The sequence below is a fragment of the Sphaeramia orbicularis genome, chromosome 12 (genome assembly GCF_902148855.1).
Source record: "Sphaeramia orbicularis chromosome 12, fSphaOr1.1, whole genome shotgun sequence".
Lineage (NCBI taxonomy): Eukaryota > Metazoa > Chordata > Actinopteri > Kurtiformes > Apogonidae > Sphaeramia > Sphaeramia orbicularis.
In genome coordinates, this window is record NC_043968.1 from 62282936 (window position 1) to 62309587 (window position 26652).

The window sequence follows — 26652 nt, forward strand, 5'->3', positions numbered from 1 at the left end:
ATCTATGTTTATATCTATGTTTGTATTTATATGTCTATGCCTATGTGTATGTTAGGACTATCTTAATGTGGACAATGGCTCACTTAATGATGTGATGAGTATGAAGTTGAATCTTGTGCAGTAGTCACCAGATTTCAACCCAATTAAACACCTATGGGATGCTCAGAAGTGGTGTTTATTCCTCCAGTTAAGACTTCTAGAATTATTAGGAGCACTAAAGCTGTTCTGGAGACAAATTGTTCATTTAATTCCACACCCATGTTGATATAAAATTAGACTCAGCAGCTGACACTATGGTATGAAAAGTGAGACTTCAGACTTGTTTCAGGCATCTTCAAAATGCAACACATTGCAGTGTGGGATTGTTGACAGACTGCCAAAGATGCTGCTTCCCTCCTTTTGGGTAGATGTTCACAGTTAACCTTCAAAGATCTAAACAGCTGCTGGTGAACAAAAGCATCTACTTATCTAAAGTGTTTAATAAATTGGAGCCTTTAATCCTATCAATACATTTCAGGTAAAATGCAAGTCAGTTTTTCAGTGGCATCAGATCAGTGGTGTAGTGGTCCCTGGAGAAGTGGGTATATTCTCAATTTCTGGCTTCTTTTTTTTTTAAGTCCAGAAAAACACCAGTTTAGAAACAGTGACATATAAAGACTACTTTATTTACTTTAACCAAAAATCCATCAGTAGTATTTGTTCAGTATTATAAAATTATCATGACTTGATCAGGAGCAGTTTGTAGGTTTTATTGGTCACACAAGCAGCTGCATGAATGTAAATGTATTCAACATGAGGCAAACACAGGATAACGTTAGCCTTTCATAATGTTAGCCTACTCACATAGTTGAACTATTGGCAACTAAATCTCTTCTCTAAATGTGCAGTCATGTGGCCAGTAGTTTAAAACAGTGACTCATTTTGAACCACCTTAGAATTATGTGCATGCAGTGACCTGTCAATCAACTGGGGTGGCACTGGTACCTGAGGTGGCCAATCAAGTTCTAGAGGTGGCCGGTGCTAGTTAGCAATAGAGGGTATGCACGTGACGTCACCGCTAGCAGAAGTCACTGTGGTTATGCCCACTGAGTGGCAGAAAGAGGGAGATGAGTAGCAGCTTTGGCTTGAATACTGCGAAAACTTTAGAACAGTCTAAAAAATGGGGAAGAGATGTTGTGACACTGATTGCACAAATAGATTTAAAAAACCCCCGGAGCTATCGTTTTACCACCTACCTAAAGCCAAAGACAGAAGAAGCAGATGGATCGCTGCAATTTGTAGAAATAACTGGAATCCAGGCAACGAAACCTGGATTCGTGTCAGGTAACGTTAATTTATGCTGTTTTCTTGTGTAAAATCATACCTTAAATTACATATCGTTTTGGCTAACGTTACTTCTTAGTAAAGCTCTTAATGTTAGCATCTGTCATTTAGTTCTATATTTCATAACTGAAACGTTTTTGTCTTCAATTGTGTGATTCTGAACCTTGTGCTCTACATGATTTGTAAACTAGCTTAAACTGAGGCTAACTTAGTTTTCCAAATAAGGGGGTACTCTAGCACAAAGCTGTTGTAGCTGTGTTGTATCAAGTATTTGATGTAAACCCTACTTAAATATCCACAGTACCAGTAGATCATCCACTCACTTGGGTCAATACTAAGGGTTCAACTCCAGTAAATCAGTAGTGAACTGTGAGCACTACTGCTGGGCCTTTACCTTGGCAATCACCGCCAAGAAAATACGTCCGCACTGACACAAAACCTCCAAAACAATAGTATGTTGAATTGAAAGCACTCACCAGCTGTAATCCTCTAATTAACGATGACGAGGATGTCAACAACTCTTTGGCTTTTGTATGCTTTCAGCCTTTGCATTGTGTATTTTCCCGGTGCTGAAATCAGGTTCATATAAATGTCAGGATGCGTGACTTCCGGCCACATGTCGATGTTCGTAGACCACTTGTTGTTTGGTAGCTTGTATGGATCCATGTCGAGTCCAACTGTCTTTAATTTCATGTTATATTCCACATTTTTTCCGGTGTCGCTGTAGTTATTGCTATGCTCCGCCATGTTGAGCCGGTTTGTTTTTGCCACTCAGTCTGACTGAGAGGGGCGTGGCCCAGGGGGGAAGTGACGTATGTGCATTCCCTCTATAGTTTCCTCAGCATGACCCGCCCTACATTGCCTCTGATTGGCTCATCAGTCGTCATGCCTAAAGTTAACCAATCTAATCAGTGAAGCCAACAAGTCCTAGCCATCCGAGGGGAAAACATGGGCAATTTGGCCCAGATACTAATGAATGGTGCACATCAGGGAGGGATTTAGAAGTGGGTATACCCAATGCTGACTGAAAAATAAGTAGGTATACGCCATATACCCCCGTACACCCTGGACTACACCACTGCATCAGATATGACTCATTAGGACTTTGAGAGGTTTTGTAATGAACGTGGAAACACCATGTCCTATGCATCTTTGAAAATTTGAAGAGTGGCACTGGTTACATGCTTGTTTTTATATTACAATGAATGATGTGTTTTATTGAAAAACACACTCCTTCATTTTTTCCTCTGTTGTAATGTAACAACCTTTGAATTTGCACTGAGCTTTTATAAACAACTACATGATCAATAAATTAAATATAAGAAAATATGTGCTCTTTACAGAAAAATTCAGAAAATTAAATAATAAATGGTGATCGATAACTTAGGAATGGTTAAGTGTAGAGAGTAATGAGTATGGAAGTTCTGACAAAAATTAGTTCTAGGTCTTTAAGGGTGGAGTAAAAAAAAAAAAAGTAAAAATCACTGTAGTCCGATGGAGCTATTCTCTTTTTTATTCACTTTTGCTACTTTGAAATATTATGGTGTGCTCTTGTGCAGTCTACAGCAAATGAAACAAAACACATTCTAATCTCATTTATGAGAAGAGATTGCAATCCTTGTCAATTCATGTAAATTATAAAAAGATAAAATATCCTTGCTAAAATGGTAGCTTTTATGATGTAACTATAAGTCCAATCAGATCTGTCCACATCCGTCATTATAATCTATTCATGGTGTTCTCTCAGCCACTATCAGTTATTCAGTTATGAAAAAAATGTTTTGTTATCAGGTCACAACAACCTTAAGATTTCACAACCAAATTTTAATGCGTTTGTCCATGAAACCAAGGGAATGTTTGTGTCAAATCACGAAAAAAAAAAACCTCTAAAGGCATTCCTGAGATACTGTCTATTCATATGTCTGTTCAAATAAAAAAATGAACAGACATAAGGTCACAGTGACTTCAACCTTTAGCCAGTAGAACATATTCAGTCCGTCTTCTGGTCCAAGTGAGCATCGGTGCCAAATTCTGAAACATTCTGTTAAACCTTCTTAAGGTATGACTTTGCAAATGTGAGGGGGACTGACTGACAGATGGGCAGAACTTCTACTAATGATGCGTTGTGGATGTGTCTTTAAAAAAATAAATCATACTGGAGCTTTTAAGATAAGATGAGATAAGATAAGACTATTGATGCCAAACATGGAGAAATTGCACGGCTGACAGCAGCAAATACAAAAATAAAGTGCTAGGAAGACAGAAAACAGAAAATATACACTTGTGAAATATAAAATATAAAGAGAAGAAAGAAATCTGCTTTTAATATAAGAATTTATATATATTTTTCTGCCTTCATTTTGGAATTTAAACCTCCATAACAGAAAACATTTGGGAAAAAACCCAGCTGCATGGTGTGCAGACCAGTTTATAATCGAGGGTGTGGCTTCGCTTAGAATCAACCATCACATTCAATCTCATGTTAAATAGTTTAAAGTGACTCCAGATAGTGTTCAGCTGTTCCTGTGGGCCTGTAGACCACTTGCTGCTTGCCTCCTGCTGCACAAGCCATGCTTATATTGCAGTTTCACAACAAAGGTGGAAAAACGTCTCACATGATTCATCTATTCATGGCTTTATATCGCGAAACCCTTCCATTTTAACAGGAGTATGCAGAGTTTGCGTCCACTCGAAGCGGCTGAAGGGGTATCATTCACTGACGAGCTGTGAGTCAGCCCTTCACGGCCGCAGTCACACATGACTCAACACCAACCATCAATCCAGCCCTTGTACTGAGCTCAGCCACGAACGCTGCTAGAGAGCATGGGCAAAGTGTGAAGGTCTGTGAGGTGCAGCTTCACTTGTGCATGCTTTGAAAGAAAAAGTAAAAGCCTGTGTTTGTGAGTGTTTGTGTGTATTCTCTGTTGTAGAATTCCTCTTTCTCTGCATTCTAGGGTGAGAGAGCTGGAACAATGGGGGCATTGTGTGGAGAGTTGGCAAAAGGGGAGAAGGGGGAGTTGGAGGAGGATAAGAGGTGGAGAGGAGGATATAGGAGAGGAGAACTGAGGAAAAGGGAGATTAGAGAAGAAGCAATGGGTTCAAGGGAAAGAGGCAGAGAAAAGAAATCAAAACAGGGAAGAGAAGATGTAAGATGTATGTGGAATAAAATGAGGAAATTGGGGAATTACATGTCAGATACAGACGAATATCTTGGCAAAATAAAATAGAGGGGTGAAAAGTAGAGGCACCAGCCAACTCAGAGTTGAAAAGTACACATATGTAAGGCTGGCCGATTAAATGACAAACTACGGAACCCTTTTCTCGACATAGCTAGATCTAACAGCCCATCATACAGCCAAAATAAACATGAGTGAAGCTTTTTGGTGTGTATGCTACAGTATGCACCTATTTCTCACCGCAAGGTGTGGCTGTAAAGCATCTTAATACAGGTAGATTTAGTGTTTTGGAGAAAAACTCTAAAAGCTGTCTGCTGCACATGTGAGTAAATCATGAAGCAAAATACTAATCTGAGAGTTTTGGTGTAATTTAAAGGTGTTGTGTTTGCTGTTAGTGTTGGAGTTTGTTGCACAGAGCAAGAGTAACTTCATGGTGCATTCAAGTACACCTAGTAAATTCTGAAATTTGTAGTTAAATGGCTGTAAAGGCTGTTTAAAAGTTCCAACAGGGCAATGATACAGTGAAATGAACTCGAGGATTAAACGTCAACAATGTGCGCTATCATTATGTTATAAATGTGAACCGTGAAGCTAAGAAAGAAAAATGATATTTACCGGATGTGTATCGAAATAATCTGAAATTGAAGAGGAGAATGCAGACCTGGTCATGAATCTGGGATGCCAATTTAATAAAGATACTAATAGCAACATTTATTTATGAGCATCTTTCATAACAGTTAAGGCCCATTTGAAAACATCAGTACAGAAATGTTTTAGAAACAATGATGCAGGTATACGAGGGGGGGCTGAAAAATTCATAGGCTGACTAAGGAGTTATTCCACAGCAATGAAACTTGGCATACATTAAATTCAACCTCTCCTGATACTAATTGCATGGTTTCCTTCCAGATAAACCCACATTGGATAAATAATTTAGGACTTTGAAAAGTAGTACCAGAGACATTTTGTGAACCATCCGTGGCACCGTAGTCTTATCAAATGTCTGCAGAAAAAGGGGTTAGCCCTCAAGGACATTCATGCTGACATGGTTGCTATAGGGGATGATGCTCCAGCTTTATCAGCTGTGCAAAACTGGAAAGCTGAATTCAAGCGGGGTAGGGAGAACAAGGGAGGGGTGAAAAGCAAGCATTTTCATGAAATGTCTGTAGTACTACTTTTCAAAGTCCTAAATTATTTATCCAGTGTGGGTTTATCTGGAAGAAAACCATGCAGTTAGTATCAGGAGAGGTTGAATTTAATATATGCCAAGTTTCATTGCTGTGCAATAACTCCTTCTTAGTCAGGCTATGAACTTTTCAGCCCCCCCCATATGTAAGAATATGTAAACAAAGAAAAATGAAAAATGTAAGGCTAGAAATAAATAACCAAAGAAATAATTAACAACAATAATAACAATGCCAATAAAATAATTGAAATAAAGAGTTGAGTAAAATTACACCTGTTCTGCCATTTTGAAATAATGGGTTTTGAGATGGGAAGAGATCTTTTTTTTTTTCAAGAGAAAACCTGAAATTAATATTTCTCAATACCAAAATTTGCATAAAGCATTGATCATCGAGTCAGTTAATGCTCATTTCCTACTGGGTGTAATGTAGATGTAAGTCATACTGTGAGGTCATCATCCTAAGTTGATTAAACTGTCAGATCTTTGTTCTAGAATGTCCCACAATGCACCTGGAACAGCCTGAGATTATACAGTGAACAGTCAATTGACAAATAATTGCCTCCCAGCACCACACAGAAACACCATGTAATTTGATGAGCATTAATTATACTTACAGAACCCTTTGAAATGGGGGAATTGTATTTAATTTATAATTACTACATAGGTCTACATCTGTCATTCACAGTGAGAGTGTGAAAACACGGCCCCATGTTAATAAAGTAAAACTTTAAAAGTAAAACTAAAGTTTACCTAATGAACAGTCTGGCAACATCATGAAAGTATACAGCAGGGGTGTCAAACATATGGCCCGTGGACCAAACCTGGCCCTCCAAAGGGTCCCATCTGGCACCTAGGATTCATTTGTGAAGTGTAAAAATTACACTGAAGATATTAACAGTCAAGGATGTGAAATTCATCATAGCTCCGGTTCATACAGAACAATATGATCTTAAGTGGGTCAGGCCAGTACATAATTTACAAATAATGAAATTGTTTTAGTGCAAAAAAAGTAAAATTACATGAAATTGTGTACATTTACAGACTGTTCTTTCAGAAACAATGTAAATAACCTGGATAAATATGAACAACATGAAATTTTCTAACAATATTCAGCTAAATGTTTTATGTATTTGTAGATCCACTGTGATCTGTAAGTTGTAATACACATGTGCAAACTGAGGCATAATATTGTTAAAATTGCAATTATTTTCTCAAGAAATTTCAGGTTGTTCATGTTATTCATGAACAATGTTTTTTTAAAGGAAACCTTGTAGATGTAAACATTTTCATAATGTAATTTTACTTTTTTCACTGTTATTTTACTGGTCTGGTTTTGACCGGCTCTATATATAAAGTGTCATGAGATAACTGTTGTTATGATTTGGCGCTTTATAAATAAAAAATTTGATTTGATTTGGTCCAGTCCAGTTGAGATCACACTGGGCTGAATGTGGAACCTGAACTAAAATGAGTTTGACACCCCTGGTGTACAGTATATTGTGATAACTATCAGTATTGGTAAGTATGGATGAAAAGCATTCTGATCACCCTGCATATATTTAGGGACATCTCTTGACATCTCCAAATACGATGGAAAGTAGAGGATGTATGAAATAACTTGGACCCGAGGCTAAAACTGTCCCATATTCAAAGAGGCCGACCGCTGCCAAATACTGGGTAGGCCTTAAGCTCAGGTAGGCAGTTAAGCCGAACCCACAGACAGTTCAGAAAAGAGGGTTTCTATCATTTTCAGATGTTATGGCCTTCACTCAGAACTCATTCACATCAAAGTCTGAAAATAAGCTGGAAGAATGCTGCACAGCTGAACTGGAATTTGGTTGTCTTTAAAAATCACAATCACACCCCAGATGTGTAGCAGGGAATCAGTAATCAGTATGATAAATTATACATTACTGTAATCAATCTTAGGATTCCTCAGTTAAGAAACTTAGCCAAGAATAAAATGTACAAATGTACAACGTTGATGAATAGCAGGGACCTTTTCTCCAACAAAAAAACTGTCTTCTTTGAACTTTCTCTCATACAAACATACAGTTCTAGTTCTTTTATTCTAGGTGGAAAATGTGATCCTGTTTCATTTTGGATGATGTGTTAACTATACATCAGTGCCAATAATTTTATTTTAATTCAGTCACCATGAAATAAAAAAATGTGGATATAATTTACATTTAAACCATTGCACTATAAATGTCTTATCAGTTGAACAGTTTAAAACTATAATTATCCACTCAAAACAATGTAGGATGTTGTCCAATTCATCTCCTGTGTTTGAGTTATTCCCTGTGGATTTTTCATTATATTAAACTCCCTGATCAGCGAGTAGCTAGACATCTGTGACACAGTGATAAATGTTCACTTACTTATACAGACTAAACCTCCTTTTGCTGCAGGAATAACATGCCAATCCTAAAACCCACTTGAGTTCCCCTTCATGTTTATTCCACTTAAGTCTGTAATAACTACAACAGCCACTGTTATAGAATGACTGCCCATTAAATACTTTAACCCATAGGTCCAGCGCTACTTTTGTATCAGTTCCCAAATGAATTTTCCCTATATCTAACCTTTCTTAAGTGATTTATCACCATTTATTATACTATTATCTTCTGTACTTTGTATTTTATCATTATAAATCAGGTATTTTCCTATATTTAATTTATTGATCATAAAGATGTTCATAAAAGATCAGAATAAAGTTGGGGGCATTACATAGAAAACTGACAAAACTGCAGAAAAACAGACTTTTTCAGTAAAACCTATCATTAACTGAACATAAAACAAGCATTTCCATCCACTGTCATTGATCCAACTTCATGGGTTTTACTGTCGAAGATGACAGTGTTTCTATGTTCACTACAGAGCCTCTGAACGTCCAAATGGGTCATATCTGATGATCATGAAAAGATGATAAACTGTATTTTACACCAATAACTTACATGTATTGATAGGATTAATGGATCAACAGGTATTAAACAGTTTAGATCTGCAGATGATTTTGGTTGGTGATGGATGTTTGGGTCTTTATGGGTTAATTGATCCACAGTGGAGTGGGAACCAATATCAGAATCAGAATACTTTATTAATCCCAGGGAGAATTTTTTGTGTGTTACAGTTGCTCTATTCAAATATAATAAAAAGTAGCAGGAAAGAAATTATTCATACAAAAAAACCACAAAACAAAATAAACAACTGTCAAAGACCCTTATAGTCGACAGCAACCAAAATAATCTACTGATCCAAAAGGTTTAATAACTTTAAACCATTTATCCAAAAATACTAAAAATAATAGACTTCTGTTAATAAATAACTATAAAATAATTAAGCTGAAATACAGTTTCACAGGTTTTCAATGGCTTAACATATGATCTGTTAAGACATTTGGAAACTCTGAAGTGAAAGTAGAAACATCTTCATTTATTCACCAATAAAACAAATGTAGGTTGACATATGACTGGATGTAGACACTTATAGTTTTATGTTTTTAGTAAATGGTATGATTTGTCAAAAAATAATAATAATTATATCAGAATAGAGAAAACTGAAGCAAAATAGACTGTGAATTCACTCTAACTTCTACATCATTAGTAGTTAAATACAGGAAAAAAACCCGATTTTAACTGGAAAAAGTGCAGAGGTTAAAATAACAAATGGTGTTAACTCACAAAGGAAAGCTAAGACAGTGCATTTGAAAGTCACCAATAGTACTTCTAGGCCTCTTGGGGTTAAATTGGTTCATCCTTGGCCCATGCCCCGCCCTTTGAAGTTTCATGAAATTTGGTGCAGCTGTTTTTCTGTTTTTTGTCAAAGAAACAAACAACTGCAGGCCTTGGTTGGATGCTTTTCAGTTTAACAAATGCAGTCATCTGTTGTTAAAATGAGCGCTGTGTGGTAGCTAGCTTTGACTTATCATCTTGGGTATAACTTTTCAGCACCTTGATAGTTGCAGAAGTATGTTATCTTATGAGCAAGTGTGTCTTTCAGCTGCTGTTCGCACATGAAGATCAAAAAAACATGTATCTAGTGTAACGGCAAGACACCATCAGAAATGGCAAGTGTCAACGTTAATTAGGCGTGTGTTATGAATATACGAATCCCGCACTGGCGCTGATGTTTGAGTAATGACCTCACTTGTACGGGTTGCAGGGTGGTCCTTTCACAGTTCATTAGAAACACACATGCCGCACACACACACACACGCACACACAACCACACTATATTCTGTCCTTTCACAGAGCCAGACTTTATCACACATTACTAACAGGCATAAAGACGGACACACACTCATGAACAGTGAGCATGTTGTTCGCCCAGGGTTCAACACATTGTACACACACACTCCAGAAAGTCTTCATCAACGTAGTCATTTCCTTTTATAGGGCGCACTCACACCCAGGTGCAGGAGCCCAGAAAAGTAAAATCCCCACTTTCTTGCTCAATCTTTCCCGCTGTAGAAGACCCACCCACGGACTGTTACAAACACACACACACACGCACGCACACACACACACATACACACACTCTTGTGAACACAATGGCAGGCTTTCCCTTTGTAGGATCCAAGTGCATGATGAAAGTGTTGGGAATGTGCACTGAGAGGCCACTGACACTTCCTCTACTTTCTAGTACTGACGACTCCCCTCAGGCATCTAATGCCCCGGTGACGGCTCCCTCCAGACGTATAATGGCCATAAACTACAGATGACAAGCAGAATAAATAGACTTTCATTTACTGAGCCTCTTTTGCTATTTATCTACGCTATCTCGCATTAGTGCTACTACAATCACTCAGCTCCTCCTTTTAGTGTTTCTAACAACCATCTTTCTGCTTCTCAAGGATAGAGGCGATCACTAAAAAACATTATTTGCTTTCTGAAGTAATAAAACAATACCATAGAGAAATAGAACTAGGACAAAAACAACACAAATAGGAAAATAGGTGCTGTGTGTGAATCATGAGAAAACTGTGATATTTTCAGAACCTGCTCATGAAACATTTAAAGGCTTACATGTTAGAACATCATACTGATATTCCAAGCTGAACTCACACGGACCAAAACCACCAGCGACTTAATGCTATGTATTCACAGACTGTATCACTCACCGAATAAAGTATAAAGCATATTGTGTACACACATCTCTATTATAGTAACATCAAGTTTCATAGCTGATTATTTTGTCGCATAAAATAACACTGTCTTATAATCCTCACTGGCTGCTTCAGCTGATAGTTTACATTATAGCTCTGTTAGCTTAGCTCTGTTTTAGACAGAAAACAACCACAATAAAACCACTAATCACCTCTTTTTTCTGTACAGTTTGTGTTGTCAATAGCTGAACTAAAGATCTGTTTGGAATCAAACAAACAAGTCACAGTTTAGTCTGAACCGTAGATCAACAAACAGTAACTTAGCAAAGATAATAACGTCCCATAAGTAGAAAAGCACTCGGAGAGCGCAGACCTCCGCCAAGGCAGATCAGTGCCCCCCCGATCACCACCAAAATTTAATCCTTTGTTCCTTGTGCCAGTATCAATATTTCCTAAAATTTTCATCCAAATCCATCCACAACTTTTTGAGTTAGTTTGCACACAGACAGACAGAGACAGACAGACAGACAGACAGAAGGACAAACCAACGCCAGCAAAACCATAACCTCCCTGGCGGAGGTAATAACTGTATGCCTTCATAAGCCTAAGAATCAAACTCACCTGTGTAGAAGAAACGCTGCCATTTCAGCATCAAACTCCATTCATTTTCATTTGCACTTTCTGTACATATTACAATATAAAACCCACTGTAAATAATATATACATAAACATATATTTTTAATTTACTGGATCTAAACATCCACTCACTGTATAAAAACTCCAATTTGCACTCTGTACATATCACATTGTAAATCCACTGGAAATCTCAATCAAATGTTGTCTCTGTCTCTAGTGGACTGTTTGTCTATATTGTTTCTAGGTCAGGGGTCAGCAACCCTGGTCCTAGAGAGCCACAATCCTGCATGTTTTAGATGTATCCCTCTTCCAACACACCTGACGGTCGTTATCAGGCTTCTGCAGAGCTTGATGATAGGCTTATCATTTGAATCAGGTGTGTTGGAAGAGGGATACATCTAAAACATGCAGGATAGTGGCTCTCTAGGACCAGGGTTGCTGACCCCTGGTCTAGGTCCACATGTTGTCTGGGTTCCTGTCGGAACTGTATGTCATGAGCATTGTAAAAACTGAAGCCAAATTCCTTGTATGTGTTCCCATATTTGGCCAATAAAGCTGATTCTGATTCTGATTCTGATTTAGACCTGGGTCCAGTGGAGAGAACAACAACAGTGCCTCTAGCTTTCAGCACTTTCTTTGACTCCAAAAGTTGTCTCTTCGTAGTTCTCATCCCATCTAGTTACTTTTGACACTTTGGCCAAAGGCCCCATGGTTTTAGTTTTGCTCACCATAGGAGGCCAGCAGAGTGACTCACTACTCCCTCTAGTGGTCACATAGATCCCCCGGACTGTCGGTGTAAATAAATTTGTATCCAACACATTGGCATCTTTGGTAGAACTTTCTAGGTCTATATTGTAAACACACTGCAGATAATTTCATGTCATTTTTTAATAGTTGAAAGTAGAACAATTTAATGAGCACAGAGACAAGACGACACGTTCACTTTTATATATTTTTTAATTATATTCAACATCCTTACTAATCACTAGAAATTAAGCATATCGATTCGGACTGTCTGGAGCCATACTGTATCTGCAATGATTCCACATAAACAGAAAGTAGCAACAGTTTTTCTTCTACCATTTTTACTGCCATTATAAGCAAACGTAGTTGCAGATAAAGTTTCTTATCAAACCACTTTAAGAAACTGTGCATATAAACATACAGCAGAATAAGGTTTATTTAATTGATTAGATCTTCTTTTATTGTTATTGGTGCTCTGCCATGCCTAATACACTCCTGTTTTGGCTAAAGCACATAAAAAACATTTTATATGGATTTATTTTTAGCCAGTCTACTGTAAAGTTGAAAGAAAGGGTTGTGTTTGCCTCAGATAAAGGTTAATAAAAGGACTAAATTTAGGATTAATAGCACTCTAGGCTATAGTATAAAAGGTTGAGAACTAAATTATAGGTTTAAGCTACCAGGGAAACAATTTCTCCAAATATAAAATAACATGTCTAGTTTGTTCATGGACATTCAAACAGTATATTACTTATGGGATTTTGTGCTTCTCTTTTTCTACCGCTGAGATGTAGCAGCTGGAAAATGTTTTTGGCACACTTATGATTTTATAGCTTTGAGCGCCGCTTCATTTCCCAGGAGTATCTCCTATTTTTCATGTTATTGTTTGAAGGTGGAGGTTGGGATAGTTGTTCCAAGTGAGGATTCAGTAACTGAAGTTTTTTTTTTTTTTTTTTAACTCAGTCACTACAGAATTAAAAGAGCATGTCAAGGATTTGACCAGAAGGTAAATCAAACAGGAGGGTTTTCCAACACAAAGCTGACCTTTGACCTAAAGCCTGTAATGTGTTTTCAACTTAGTTTAATTTAGTTTATTTGTATATTAAATACAGTAAGAAAAAAATGTTACCACACTGTGCATAATCACAGAATGCAATGAGATTTTCACCAAAAAAAATGCCAAATGCAGGGGAATGTATTATAAGAAACTGTGATAAATCACTTGGGGAAGGTTAAATGTAGATGAATTCATTTGGAACTTACCACAAAAAGAATTCTAAGACTTTTAAGGGTTAAATTGAAACTGGCAACGTACATAAAGTGGTGTAGGTAAATAATATGCTGAAATACATGCATCAACAACAAATAGCTTTTATGGACATCTACATGATCAGTAAAATGCAAAATGCATATGATAATAATATAATAAATGGTGATGAATCACATAAAAAGGTTAGATCCATTTGGAAATTGCCACAAAAACAGTTGTAGGTGTTTAACCTTTAAAGACCCAGTGCTACTTTTGGGGCAGCTCCTAAATGAATATTGCTCTAGATTTAACCTTTCTTAAATGATTTATCACCATTTATTATAATATTATCCTCTTTTTTTTGCATTTTTTTTTGTGTAAAGTAAGTATTTTCCTGTATTTAATTCACTGATTATGTGGATGGTTATTAAAGCACAGAGTAAATTCAAAGGTTATTATATAAAAAAAACAGACAAAACTAAAGAAAAAGCGACTTTTCCAGTAAAATATATGATCAACTGAATGTAAAAACAATTGTGTCCATCCACTATCATTGATCCAAGTCCATGGGTTTTACTGGTGAATCAATGTTGTAGGAGATGACGGTGTTTCCACGTTCACTACAGAGCATCTGAACGTCCAAATGGATAATACCTGATGACCATGAAAAGATGACAAACTGTATTTTACACCAGTTATTTACATGGATTGATAGGATTAATGGATCAACAGGTATTCAACAGTTTAGATCAGTAGATGGTTTTGGTTGCCGGTGGATGTTTGGTACATTATGGGTTAAAGGTTAAGTCCAGTATATGGAAGGTAAATGCTGCCTTGTGGAGTAAGTGTGAATATCTGAAGAAAACTTTAAAAAGTTCTGGAAAGCACCAGGTTAAAGGAATATATTTGCACATGAAGGCACCAGTCTGGTAAAAATTGACATAGAAAAACCCAAAAGAACAGGAGCAAATGAATCCCATGTCTTTGGGTCTTTGCTTTGTCTTTGTTTCTCCCACTTCCACACAGCACAGACACACTCTCTGTACTTTTAGCCCCCAGGTCCTGTTTCCGGTCTGAGATGTAAGTGAACGGGACTATCCAGAATCTGCATGGGACTCCAGTTTATAACACACACACGCTCCATGTTCCTGTGAGCTTTGTTTTTAAAAGCTGTTTGGGCGTATGTTTGTGTGTGAGTTTACACAGCATCATGTTGCCGCTGTGGCTAGTTAGTTTTCTCTTTGTCCTCTGTTATATTTTTCAATCCAAGCTCACTCATAAAACTTGACCAGATGGTAAAAACATGTTACGCTTGTGTGAATAAACCCCAGTGTGATATGAAGCTCATGTGGACGTACGCACACACACTGCACATACCACCGATGTGAAATGTAGTTGTAAACTCTAACTCGTAGACAATGCAGTTTTGTGTTGAATAATAGCTTGTAGACCTTTCGCACCTATAACTCCTGCTTCTGCTCCTGTTAAGAGATGCCTGCTTTTGCATGCAAAACACACACACACAAATGATTAACTATCGAGTAGAGTGTAAACCCAAAGGGGATTTAATTTTCCATATTTCAGGAACCAGCTTAAGGCCACACTTTGTTAATCTTAATGCGCTGCTTTGTGTAGAATGTTGTGAGGGAAAAACATATAGTATTTTTGTGGAAAATATAGATTACCTCATTGCCATAAAGTAGTCCTATGTTAAACTGACAAGGCATGTGAGTAGTAACTTGAACAAAGAAGGATGGGAATTGAATGTATATACAAACAAAAAAAACTACATACTCACATTCACACCCACACACAGGCTTTGTAGATGATCTTAACTGTTTTTTTATGGGTTGGTTTTAACCCAAAAAGACCCAAACAGCCATTGACAACCTAGAGCATCTACTGATGTAAGATATTTAATACCTGTTGATCCACTAATGCTATCAATTCATGTAAACAACTGGTGTAAAATGCAGTTTGTCATCTTTTCTCTGAGTGTTTATAAGAATCTAAATTAAGTTTAGGAAATTAAATATAGGAAAATACATGATTTACAGTGAACAACAGTGATTCACCAATAAAACCCACTGAGTTTGATCAAAGACAGTGGGTGAGCAAACTTGATTTATGCTAAATGAATGATACATTTTGATGAAAAAGTCACTTTTTCTTCAGTTTTCTGTCTTTCTGATATAATAATCCTCACCTTTAATCTGAGCTTTACTGAACATCTGCATGATCAGTAAATTAAATATAGGAAAATACACAATTTTCACAGAAAAATGCAAAAATACAGACAATGATATGATAATAAATGGTGACAAATGAAAACTTAAAAAGAGAGAAAAAGTAATTTGGGAACTGCCACAAAAGTAACACTGGGTCTTTATGAGTAAAGCCATGTGTGGGTTGATATTCAAGGTAATGCAATCACATGTACAAATGCCAAACCCCAAATGAAATACCTGGTCCTTGAATTTGCCTTTATCATCACTCATTTATTGAGCTTTTATGGTCTTGTAAACATCACAGCTTTGGCGTCTGGGCTATGGTTCAGTTCCCAGTTGAAAAGAAAAAAAGAAAAAAAGGGGATTGATCTTGTGGAAATATAGTTCTTCTGTGGTATTTAATGTGTGGGTGTTGTGTTTGGATAATCATCAGTGTTTCAGATTCTTTTAAAATAAGCCTTCTGATATATCTAAATGTTAAAAACATTTGGATATATATTTTAACATTACTCCTTTTCCCTTAGAAAGCACCACTACCACCATGGATGAGGAGCAGTGCTACTACAACGAGACCATCGCCTTCTTCTACAACCGCAGTGGTAAATACCTTGCTACTGACTGGAACACCGTCAGCAGACTAGTCATGGGCCTGGGCATCACCGTGTGCATCTTCATCATGCTCGCCAACCTTCTGGTGATGATCGCCATCTACGTGAACAGGAGATTCCACTTCCCCATCTACTACCTGATGGCCAACTTGGCTGCTGCTGACTTCTTTGCCGGACTGGCATACTTCTACTTAATGTTTAACACGGGACCCAACACGAGGCGGCTGACTGTTTCCACATGGCTGCTGCGCCAAGGCCTGATTGATACTAGCCTGACGGCGTCTGTGGCCAACCTGCTGGCCATCGCCATTGAACGCCACATCACTGTATTCCGAATGCAGCTACATACACGCATGAGCAACCGCCGTGTGGTGGTTGTGATTGTTATTATCTGGACCATGTCTATAATTATGGGAGCCATTCCCAGTGTGGGTTGGAACTGTATCTGTAGCATTAAGTCCTGCTCCAACATGGCACCACTTTACAGCAACTCCTACCTGGTCTTTTGGGCAGTTTTTAACCTGGTGACTTTTGTTGTCATGGTGACACTGTATGCCCACATCTTTGTCTATGTGCGCCAGAGGACCATGAGGATGTCGAGACATAGTTCTGGACCACGACGCAACCGGGATACCATGATGTCTCTGCTGAAAACCGTGGTGATTGTGTTAGGTAAGCAAAAGCGTCATATATTACTTGCTACCAAAACATTCAGGACAGTCTTGAATCTTGTACTGTTTGACCCCAAAACATATGCTGTGAGAGTCAGTTTAACTTATGACTCAATGGAAAAAAACATTGTGGAGATCTGACACAGTGATACTGAAAAATGCTGGATGTATAGTGTATTATGGAGCCCCGCCAAACTGACATGAACAGTCAACCACATAACAGAGATAAGTACAAGCTGCTGCTGTCCCTGGAATGATGAACTCATTTGACATCAACATAAAGTAGCAGATCAGCAACTTATTTTTACACTGTAAACCTGTGAAAAAGGTCGATCAAATAGTCCAGGCAGTAATTCCTGAAAACATCTGAGAGTAGGCCTATTATTGATGTGTTTGACTGGGTTTATTAAGTCATTTGTTGTGTCTTAAAGAATAACACAGAGACTACTGCTGTGAGGAATTTATAAAAACAATACCCCGAAATATATTAGTGAGGTTCTACAGTTTAATGACACTCAGCTGAAAATATGTGTCATATCTTGGGAATGAGCAACAAAACCTGAAATGGCCACAGAGAAGGAATGATCTGAAATATATGTTGTGACAGATGTGATAGCCACACCACTGACGAAATGAAATGCATGTAACAGATGGTTCTCACACTGTTAGATACTGTGACAACACAACACAAAAGTACACAGCAGTGTTCTTAGTAGAGGTCGCAGTTTGCTAAAAGCTAAACTTCTGCTGAGACATTGCCCAGACAAACCAAAGAAACCAAATTGAAACCAAAGAGACAGGAAAGTAACTTGAACAATTACCTTCCAATTCTTGGAGTGGTGAAGGAAGACCAGGTAGTAGATTTGTTTCAGCTGGCTGATGAAATCAAGCTGAGCCCACATAGCAGTTGATGATTGACAGCAGCTGATCTCAATCTCAGCTACATAAAGGAACTCTTGAAAAGAAACCACTGGCTCGGAAAAGAGGGGGTTCCAGGAGGGTGAGGGTGCACAAGTGGAGACAAGTGCAGAAGGTGATAGAGGGAGATAGAGGGCATGGGGTAGGGAGCGTAAGAAAGTGCTAGGACAGGAGGTGCTCTCTGAAGAGCTGATTCTTCAAGAGCTTCTTGAAGATAGGCAGGGACACCCCCTGTTCTGGTAGTGCTCAGTAGGTCATTCCACCAGCGTGGAACGACCCATGAAAAGATCCTGGATTGTCTTGTGCAAGGTGTTGGGACTGCCAGACGACTTTGCCAAGATGAGTGGAGTGGTTGTGGGGTAACATAAGCCTTTATCAGAGCACTTAAGTAGGTAGGAGCTGACTCATTAAGTACTTTGTACATTTATGCTCATAGAGGAGCAGGAAGGTGTGCACTTCCTGTTTAGGCTTTCCATGTCTGCATGTGGAAGGTCATGGATCTCCCAGAGCAGAACCATACTGCCAAATCTAGCATTTTCCGACCAAGTCCTTTATTTTGATGACAGCGGTCCCAACTGAACTATTGTAGCCTATTGCAGTTTGCACCATCAACACTCAACAGTTGCATGAGCATAATTTGTAAAACCTTAATAAGTACTAGTGTACTGTTGCACCCAGTGTGACTCATGTCCTATACCGAGATTCACAGCTAGCTAAACTCTCTCTTGCAACATTTCCCCCAAGGAGCAGGCACATGTTGTATTGGAACAGGATTTAATGCAAAAAAAAAAAAAAAAGTGAAACTGAGGAGATACAAAATACAGAGGCATTTAGTACCTACAAAACCTACAAATCAAAATAATATCCACTAATATCAGATAAATTTATATTGTCACATATAAAGCACATTACAGGGTTAATCATAGCTAAGCAATATCATTACATGAACTCAGATTAGACTCTGCTAATCTATATCAATTAACATACTAAACTTATTTCAATAATAAAAATATAGTGTCTAACAATCACATAAAACTTAGAAACTTATTAATATTGCCACTCAAAGGGCTAGAGATGAGAAATGATTCACCATTCTCTTGCTGCCAAGAATTACTACTCTTCCTTGATTACCTATCAGCTAAAACTAATTTCACAATAGAAACTGACACCCCCTAGTGGTCTGGAGGATTACTAATACAAAAACAGCTCCAGTACAGTTAGAAAAGACCAATTGTTCTCAGTGCACAGTTCAAAACTCCACATCCCTTGATTGTAGGGCTGGGAATCTCAAGGTAGCTCACAATACAATATGCAATACATGGCTCATGATAACAATAATATCTCAATATGGTGATACTTTGATTATCAATATATTGCTCTTAATAACCTATGATAAATCTGTGTGTTTAAAGGGGTGAAACAAAAACAAACAAAAAAAATTTCATAGTTTTAATTTTGCAGCATAATTTAACCAGAGTACAAACAGCAACAGAGCAAAAACAATGACACTGTTTTAGTGCAGCATAACTCTAAACAGGAGTTTTTTTGTTTAGGTGTCTGACAAACAGTGACACTATTTTAAATAACATGATATCATGACTCGTGTAAATATACACACCACTTTTAATTGGCATGTTATCTGTAACCATTATAAGCTTTACGTGCATATGTTCACACCGTTATTATCCCCCTGTTCAACGTGAATCAGTGCGTAAAATACCGCACACTGAGGGTTAGGGTTAGGGGTTACGGTTATGTGAACCGGAGATCTTGGCATACATTGACATGCCATCAAATGACAAATAACGTTAAAAGTTGAGAACTGGCGTGACTTACAACATCGTTTCATGAGATCAGTCTCATTTTAAACTCATTCAGAAAACATGACATCTCATGTCTCCCAAGTGTGTCTGTCGTTCTGCCCATGTATGGTTTTTTTGTGAGACAGTTCTTACGTAGTGCAAAGTCCTTATCCAGCTTAGTCCACATCCACACTATAAAAGCCAAAGTGAGTCCACACTTTAAACATACTGGTGCATCTTTCAGTTTAATTTCACTGCTCAAGTCCACTATATTAGTGCCGTTGTTTGTTTTTTCTTCTTCTGTGAGTTCGGCCCAATTTTCAGCCACTCATGCGAGGAGCGCCCCCTGGATGACATGTAAAACGGTGACTTGACTCACTAAAGAGGAACGATGAAAGAAGGTTATAGCGGCTATATTTTAATAATAATAATAATAATAACAATAATAACAATAATAACAATAATGATAATTTTAAAAATATATGTGGCAAGAGAGCATTAATAATCCATTGTAAGATTAAATATTGCGATAGTTTGCCATATTTATCATATTTTGTCACACTCTATCATTCTATCTATTTTGTCTAATCTATTATACTATTACTGTAATGAATGTCATTACATAACGGTTTCAATTAGGAGAATGTCCACTGCTTATTCTGCATCTTAGCAAAGACATTCTGTTAAACTGTTTGAAATGTATTGAAGAGAGGCCTCTGTAATGTTGATTAATGGTGCGCTGGGAGAGCTTTCTTCACATTACCAGACCCCATGCTGTGCTAATATAATTACCAGACTGAACTCGAGCTCATAAGTAGGAATGCTCATCCATGCCAGCCTATCTGCTCTTCCTCCAATCTAGATTTATGATGGAGGAATTTTTGTAAGCCTCAACATGTCCCCATGAGAATTGCGAAACGGTCACCCTCAGTCCAGAGATAGAAAACTACCAGTTGTGTGGAAATAAATGGTGGAGGTATTAGTTTGACAATGCGCTCAAAGGTAGATTTTGTTTGTTTTGTTGTCAACCTAAGGCAGACTTAAAATTATTTAATATATTAATAAAGAGCGTGACACTGTTGTTGCGTCTACTGATGCAGTAACAAGGCTGTCTCCTTACAAAATTTCCAACATTTTATCCTGGAGCTCAGCTGTATCTGACAGTTTTATATCCAAGGAGTAAGTGATGACATGTTTTCCACTTTCCCTAAACTCTTCAGTGTGTACTAAAACAGTTTGTACATAGGCTGTGCATACAGAGTTAGCTACTGTGGTATCCTCAGTGTGTAGGAGTGTGAATTGTGGGAAAATTACTTTTTAGTGCCTGGAAGCAGGATGTGTTGGTCCAAGACAAAACATACCAAGGGATTCCATGTGATTTGTCTGTTATGGGCTGTGTTATCTCATCCTGTTGCCTCTGTTGTCTTTACTCCACACTTAACTCAAAGCAGCAGACGACTATGAATGCACTCTTTTAGCTTCCAGTGTGAAGAAAATGCATTCAGAGTGTATTCTGCAGGTTGCCCATGTGGGAATGCAGAGAGATCCACAAACCATAAGTAAATAAATCTAATGTGCAGGTAACTGGATAGAGCTTTGTTTTCAACATTAGTGTCTTCTTCCATGACAAGATGAAGCATGTTGGAGCCTTAGGCAATCTTAATGGCTTCCCTTCGGCTGAAAATAAAGTACAACGCACTGACTCATGTGTGTTGTGACAGGAAAACTGTAAACAGCTACATTTTTAATGAGTTAAAACTACACAACCTGCATTAGCACACAACATTACCTCACTTTTACTGTGTTTTTCCATTGAATAACAGCTCCGTGGAATTTTAAAGTTGTGTCATTGCAGCTGCTTCTGCATTTATGTTGATAGTCCGCCATATACTACACCAGGAAATAGTCTGAGTCATACAATAACACTTGCTACTATCCCCAAAAAATCCCTATAATTAAACACACACATATCAGTTCCTGATAAGTGCCTTCATCCAGAAACAGCAGAGGATCCCTTAGATATTAAACAAAGTGCGTCACACCATTTCTCAAGATTTTCTTTTATCAGGTTTTGGGCCTGGCTTGGTCTCAGCGCTGTGAGCGTTTAACTTTTATAAACAATCGACGAGGGTTTACTTCACCTAGAAATGATCTAGACGTTGAAAGTAAACTCAAACCACTCCACAACACATCGAAAGAGAGATATAAATACCTCCTGATGAAGTAATTGCACAAACTGTTGATCCAGGCTGACTGAAATAATGTGGTCTTGGCCACAGCCTCAAGAGTTAAATAAACAATATAGTCAGATTATATGGCAACAAAAAGGTTAAATTCAGCTCATAATACTTTTAAACATTATAGTTCACTTTGTATGAACAGTACAATAAGCATGCTTTGAGTGTAGCATTAAAGAAAGTGCTGATGTTTCAAGGTGGAAAAAATGTATGAAGAACTATGATCATCAGAACAAACCAATATTTCTTCTTTTTCATGCAAGTCTTTAATGTAAAGTTCAGAAATGTTGTGGATAGCTCTATATTATCATTTGAATATTCAACAAATCATTGTTTTAAGTTCCTGAACAAATCAAATTTATCTGTCTTTAAGGGCGCCACACCTTGCCTGAAATCCTCAGAGTGAGGGTGTGATGTGTTTTGTTTCACTCTCAGGAATTCACTGCTGTTTGGGAAGTGATATTATCAATATAACCCAAGACTGATTCACATCAACTTGACACTCCTATTCTGTCTAGTTTTAAGAATCCTTTTTTATGTCCTTTTTGTTATCAAGAAGTAAAACAAATAAGGTCCCAAAACTTTAAAATTAGTCATTATCTTCAGAAATGTAAAATAACTGGTATTTTAACCTGATAAACACAAATTGTAACTTACTGAACCAAACATTGTTTAAGAAAATATGACATGAAGCTGTCAGTGCTTGTTCTGGAGAAGGGGAAAACAGAAAACAAGCTGCCAGTTGTGTTGAAATGTTTCATCACTGAGGACATTATGATTGACTCTGGGCTCCGATGAACAGATTTGTCCTTAAACGCCCCATAGAAGTGACTTCATAGAAAAAGAACAGGGGAATTGAACAGTTTTTGCAACAGTAATTCTTTCCTAAGGTTCAAACATAAGTCATTTAGGTTGCTTTCCTACCTTGTTTGGTCCAGACTTCAGGCTTCTTTGGGCAGAACCATAATTTCAGGTGTGAAAACTCTCAGGGTTTGGACCATAAAGTCAGTCTTAGATTTTTCAGTGTGAAAACATTTTTTTGGATGGTTAAAACTTTCAAAAGAATTAAAGGAAATTGTGCAAAGCTACTGTTACTAATCCACAAAAGAAAAACAAACAGTAAGAAGTTAAATATGAGTCTTGAAAGATCATGCTGATATCAGACACATTGATAAATATAAAGGGAAACACAGTAGACGGGAGGCAAGGGGAATACACTTGAAAACTTAGTGAAAACAAAACTAACTGGATCAAACAGAAACATTGAAATACACTGAAGAGGATTACAACACTGAATAAGTCAGTAATCAGCTGACTTGGAGGACATGGAATGTTTTCCATCCAGGTTCATCCAATAACCCACTCATCACATACTGTAAGACAGAAGTTCACTACTATCTCATTTCTTTGACTGCCTTAATCTCAGTTATGAAGTGCTTTGTTTTACACTAGAACAGCCAACAAGTCAGATTTACCAGTTTTTCTATTGTGCATTAGTCTGTTTCAAAGGGTAGGACCTCAGCTCCAAACTGAAGCCAATGCAGAGGGGTCCTGAAGTTGGAATATGTGTCTCCCCCTACCTCCCCCCTCTCCCCCTCTCCCCCAGTCTCTCTATATCTCTGTCGCTCTCTCTTTTCTCCTCCTTTACTTTCTTTAACCCCAACTGGTCAAGGCAGATGGCCATCTCTCAGGAGTCTGGGTCCGCTCGAGGTTTCTGCCTGTTAAAGGGAAGTTTCTCCTCGCCACTGTCACCAGTCACAAGTGTTTGCTCCTGGAGGATTCTGTTGAGTTTCTGTAAATTTGATTTGATTTCGATTTGATAAAGCACTTTGTGACTCTGTCTGTGAAAAGTGCTCTATAAATAAAATGTACTTACTTTACTAAAGGCGGCCATACACTGTGCGATTATTTCGATCGTTGCACGCAGCTCCATCTCAAACTGTGCGAATCAGTCGTACAGTCAGGCTCACGATTCCTGTTCTCACACTGCACGGACCAACGCTCGTATGCGACCTGACTGCTCACACTGTAGGACCATACACCACAGGACGCACGACACGTTTGAGTGTTGTATCCGGAAATACAACGTTAAAATACCAAGGAATCCGTAAAAGTGCATAGACGATTGTGTATTGGCGTGAGTCACGAAATGGTAGTGCTAAACAAAAACCAACAAGCTGCTTTGGTAATATGTGCCATTATCTGTGAGGAATCAAAAAAGAAGAAAAGACAACGATGTGTTTGGTGCAGGCATTGGTTGTCCAGATGTGGACAGTATGGGCTGTCATCCTACAGCAGGAACTAGAGGTAAGCTGCAACAGCTAAACTGCACTAGGACAATAGCCAGCTACTGTTAGCTTGTACGCTACTGTACGTGTCTGTGTTCGCGCATGCACAGTGTGAGAATTTGAGGCACATCGGTTCGTGACACTGCTTTAACAGTACGATACACTCACGAGGAGCGAGCAGGATTTCAAACAGCTCCATTTTCCATGTGAACACAGGATTGCTGGTCGTGAGGTGGTCGTGAGGTGCTAATCGCTTCTCTTTACCCCATGTACACTGCACGAAGCACGACACACGATTAGAGGCACATTGGGCCCGATCCCAGAAATAGTCGCACGAGTGAGAAATTGTCTCTAAACTCGCACAGTGTAAGGCCGCCTTTACTTACTTACTTGTAATACCACTGATGACCACTGGGGTTCATTCCAAAAATCAGTCATGCATTATATACAGTACATTCCACAGGCTGTTAAAAGATTGTAGACCTCCAATTTTGGACTTTTCTTAAAATTGTGTTGTGATTTACTTCCTAATATTAAAGATTTAGGCAAAAGGTAAAATGTACCCCTATAGACATGCCCTGTTTTATGTTATGCTGCTGCCTAAAAATATTTATAATGTTTAGTGCATCATCAGAAAGATGTGTCATGCATTTTAAAATTTCATATGTGTTTGGTTCATTAATCACTCTCTTAGTCATTGTAATTCCTATTTTTGTTGTTATTTTAGACTGATGTTCCATTGTTTTTCTTGAAGATACTTTAATTTTAAAACCAAGCAGCCTAAACGCAGGTTGTGATTAAATAAACTGTCATAACTTGAGACACAGTTTAGTGAAGAGAGTTATTTAATACAATGAGGACATTTTTGTGTCTAGAAATGGTATCCAGGTATAGTGGTGGATCCAGAAAAAAATGGAAGGGGGGGGTCCAGGGTTAGAGTTGGGGGTTAAAGGTGGCAAAGCGAAGCAAAATTAACATTATAGATGTTTCAAATCACATAAAACTGTATTGTTTTTATTTCCGTATACAAGATAATGAATAGAGTTGAACATCACCAATGTGACCACGTCTGGAACCAAAGCAAAGAGGTCACTGTAATAAGGTCGGACTCATTTATGGCATCAAATTCCATTTTATTCTAAATAATTTAAAATGATTAATAAAAGGATACAGTAGAGGTATAGACCTGTGTTTGACAACTTTGTGTGATTCACTTCATAACTAGCTGTGTTCAAAGATGTTTAATATTCCGTCCATTCAGTTCTATAATTCCCACTGTATAATAATACATTAAATACCTTCTGTGGCTGCCCATTTGTTTTTCATGCAGATCCAAATGCTGCTGGAATAGACAGTTGTCTCTACATGATATCGCACTTTAGTCTAGTTTAGATTTTACTCCTTTTACACAAAGACTCTCGTCATAAATGGCATGTGCAAAGTAGACCCCCCCCCCCCCCCCCCCCCCCCCCATACAAGAGATAGGAGAGCCTTGAGGCGCATAAATTTGCACTTATAAATTCATGGGGATGGATAGCTCAGTCAGTTACCTCACAGCTCACAATGCGGGACACCAGGGTTTAAATCCTGATCAGAGCATTTGTAATATTTTCAACATTTTACTTTTTCAAATGGGGGGGCAGGGTGCCAGTAGGCAAATGCACCATTGCAGGTAAATTTGACGAGTTTGGTGGTTTTAAGTGTACCAACTTCTGGTGGTTCTAGTGTTAAGACAGTGTCTGTTTTTTTCATGTCAAACTTCCCTGGTGCTGCTTTAATGATACTGACAGCTGTAACCTTTCATTCTCTGATCATTTCAGTTTAAATAATAACAAATAACATTCCTTCATTTTCTTCTTTGTCATCTGTTGATTTCAGATGATTTTAAGATGTCAGCTGTGAAATTCCTTCTTTTCCTCTTTGGCCTTCAGTCTCCATTGTGATAACAGTTCAAATTTGTGACTTTAGGGTTTTTTATTATGTTAGGGAAAGTTACAATGAGTTCTGCCTGTGCTGTTTAATCAGAAAGCAAACCCATCAGTATTTTTCCTGCCCAGCTTCTCCCATCTGCTCACCAGATGATAACACTGCTCTCCTGCCGCTCATGTCCTCTTCACTTGTCTCTCAGAGGATGCTGTAAAACCAGTGATGCCTGATTTCATTTCCAAGATCTGGATGAAATGGAAAAAAATAAATAAATTACAGTGTTTGATTCACACACTTAAACACAAATACATAGAAGCATGTATCGTATACATGCACATATGGAGTCACTCATACGCAAATTCTCAGGCTTAAAGAACACTGAGATGTGACATTCACATAAACTTATGTACTCGCAGTTTAGTCAGATGATGGGAAAACAAAACCACAATCTGGCAAAGTAAATGTATAAGGAGCCAAAGACAACAGAACATGTATCCGCTACAGGGAAAAGGATGCACACACACAGAGAAAAATATAATCTTATACGCCAAGT

General features: G+C 38.0%; 1 protein-coding gene across 1 annotated transcript in view; it reads left to right on the forward strand.

Annotated features, from left to right (window-relative positions):
• The window catches only part of lpar1 (lysophosphatidic acid receptor 1), a 64496-nt gene that overhangs the window by 15109 nt on the left and 22735 nt on the right, over positions 1–26652 (forward strand). Inside the window, exon 2 of the mRNA XM_030150923.1 lies at positions 16174–16929. Coding sequence (XP_030006783.1) covers positions 16191–16929 — 739 coding nt within the window. The 5' untranslated portion in view covers positions 16174–16190. The remainder of the gene's footprint in view (positions 1–16173; positions 16930–26652) is intronic.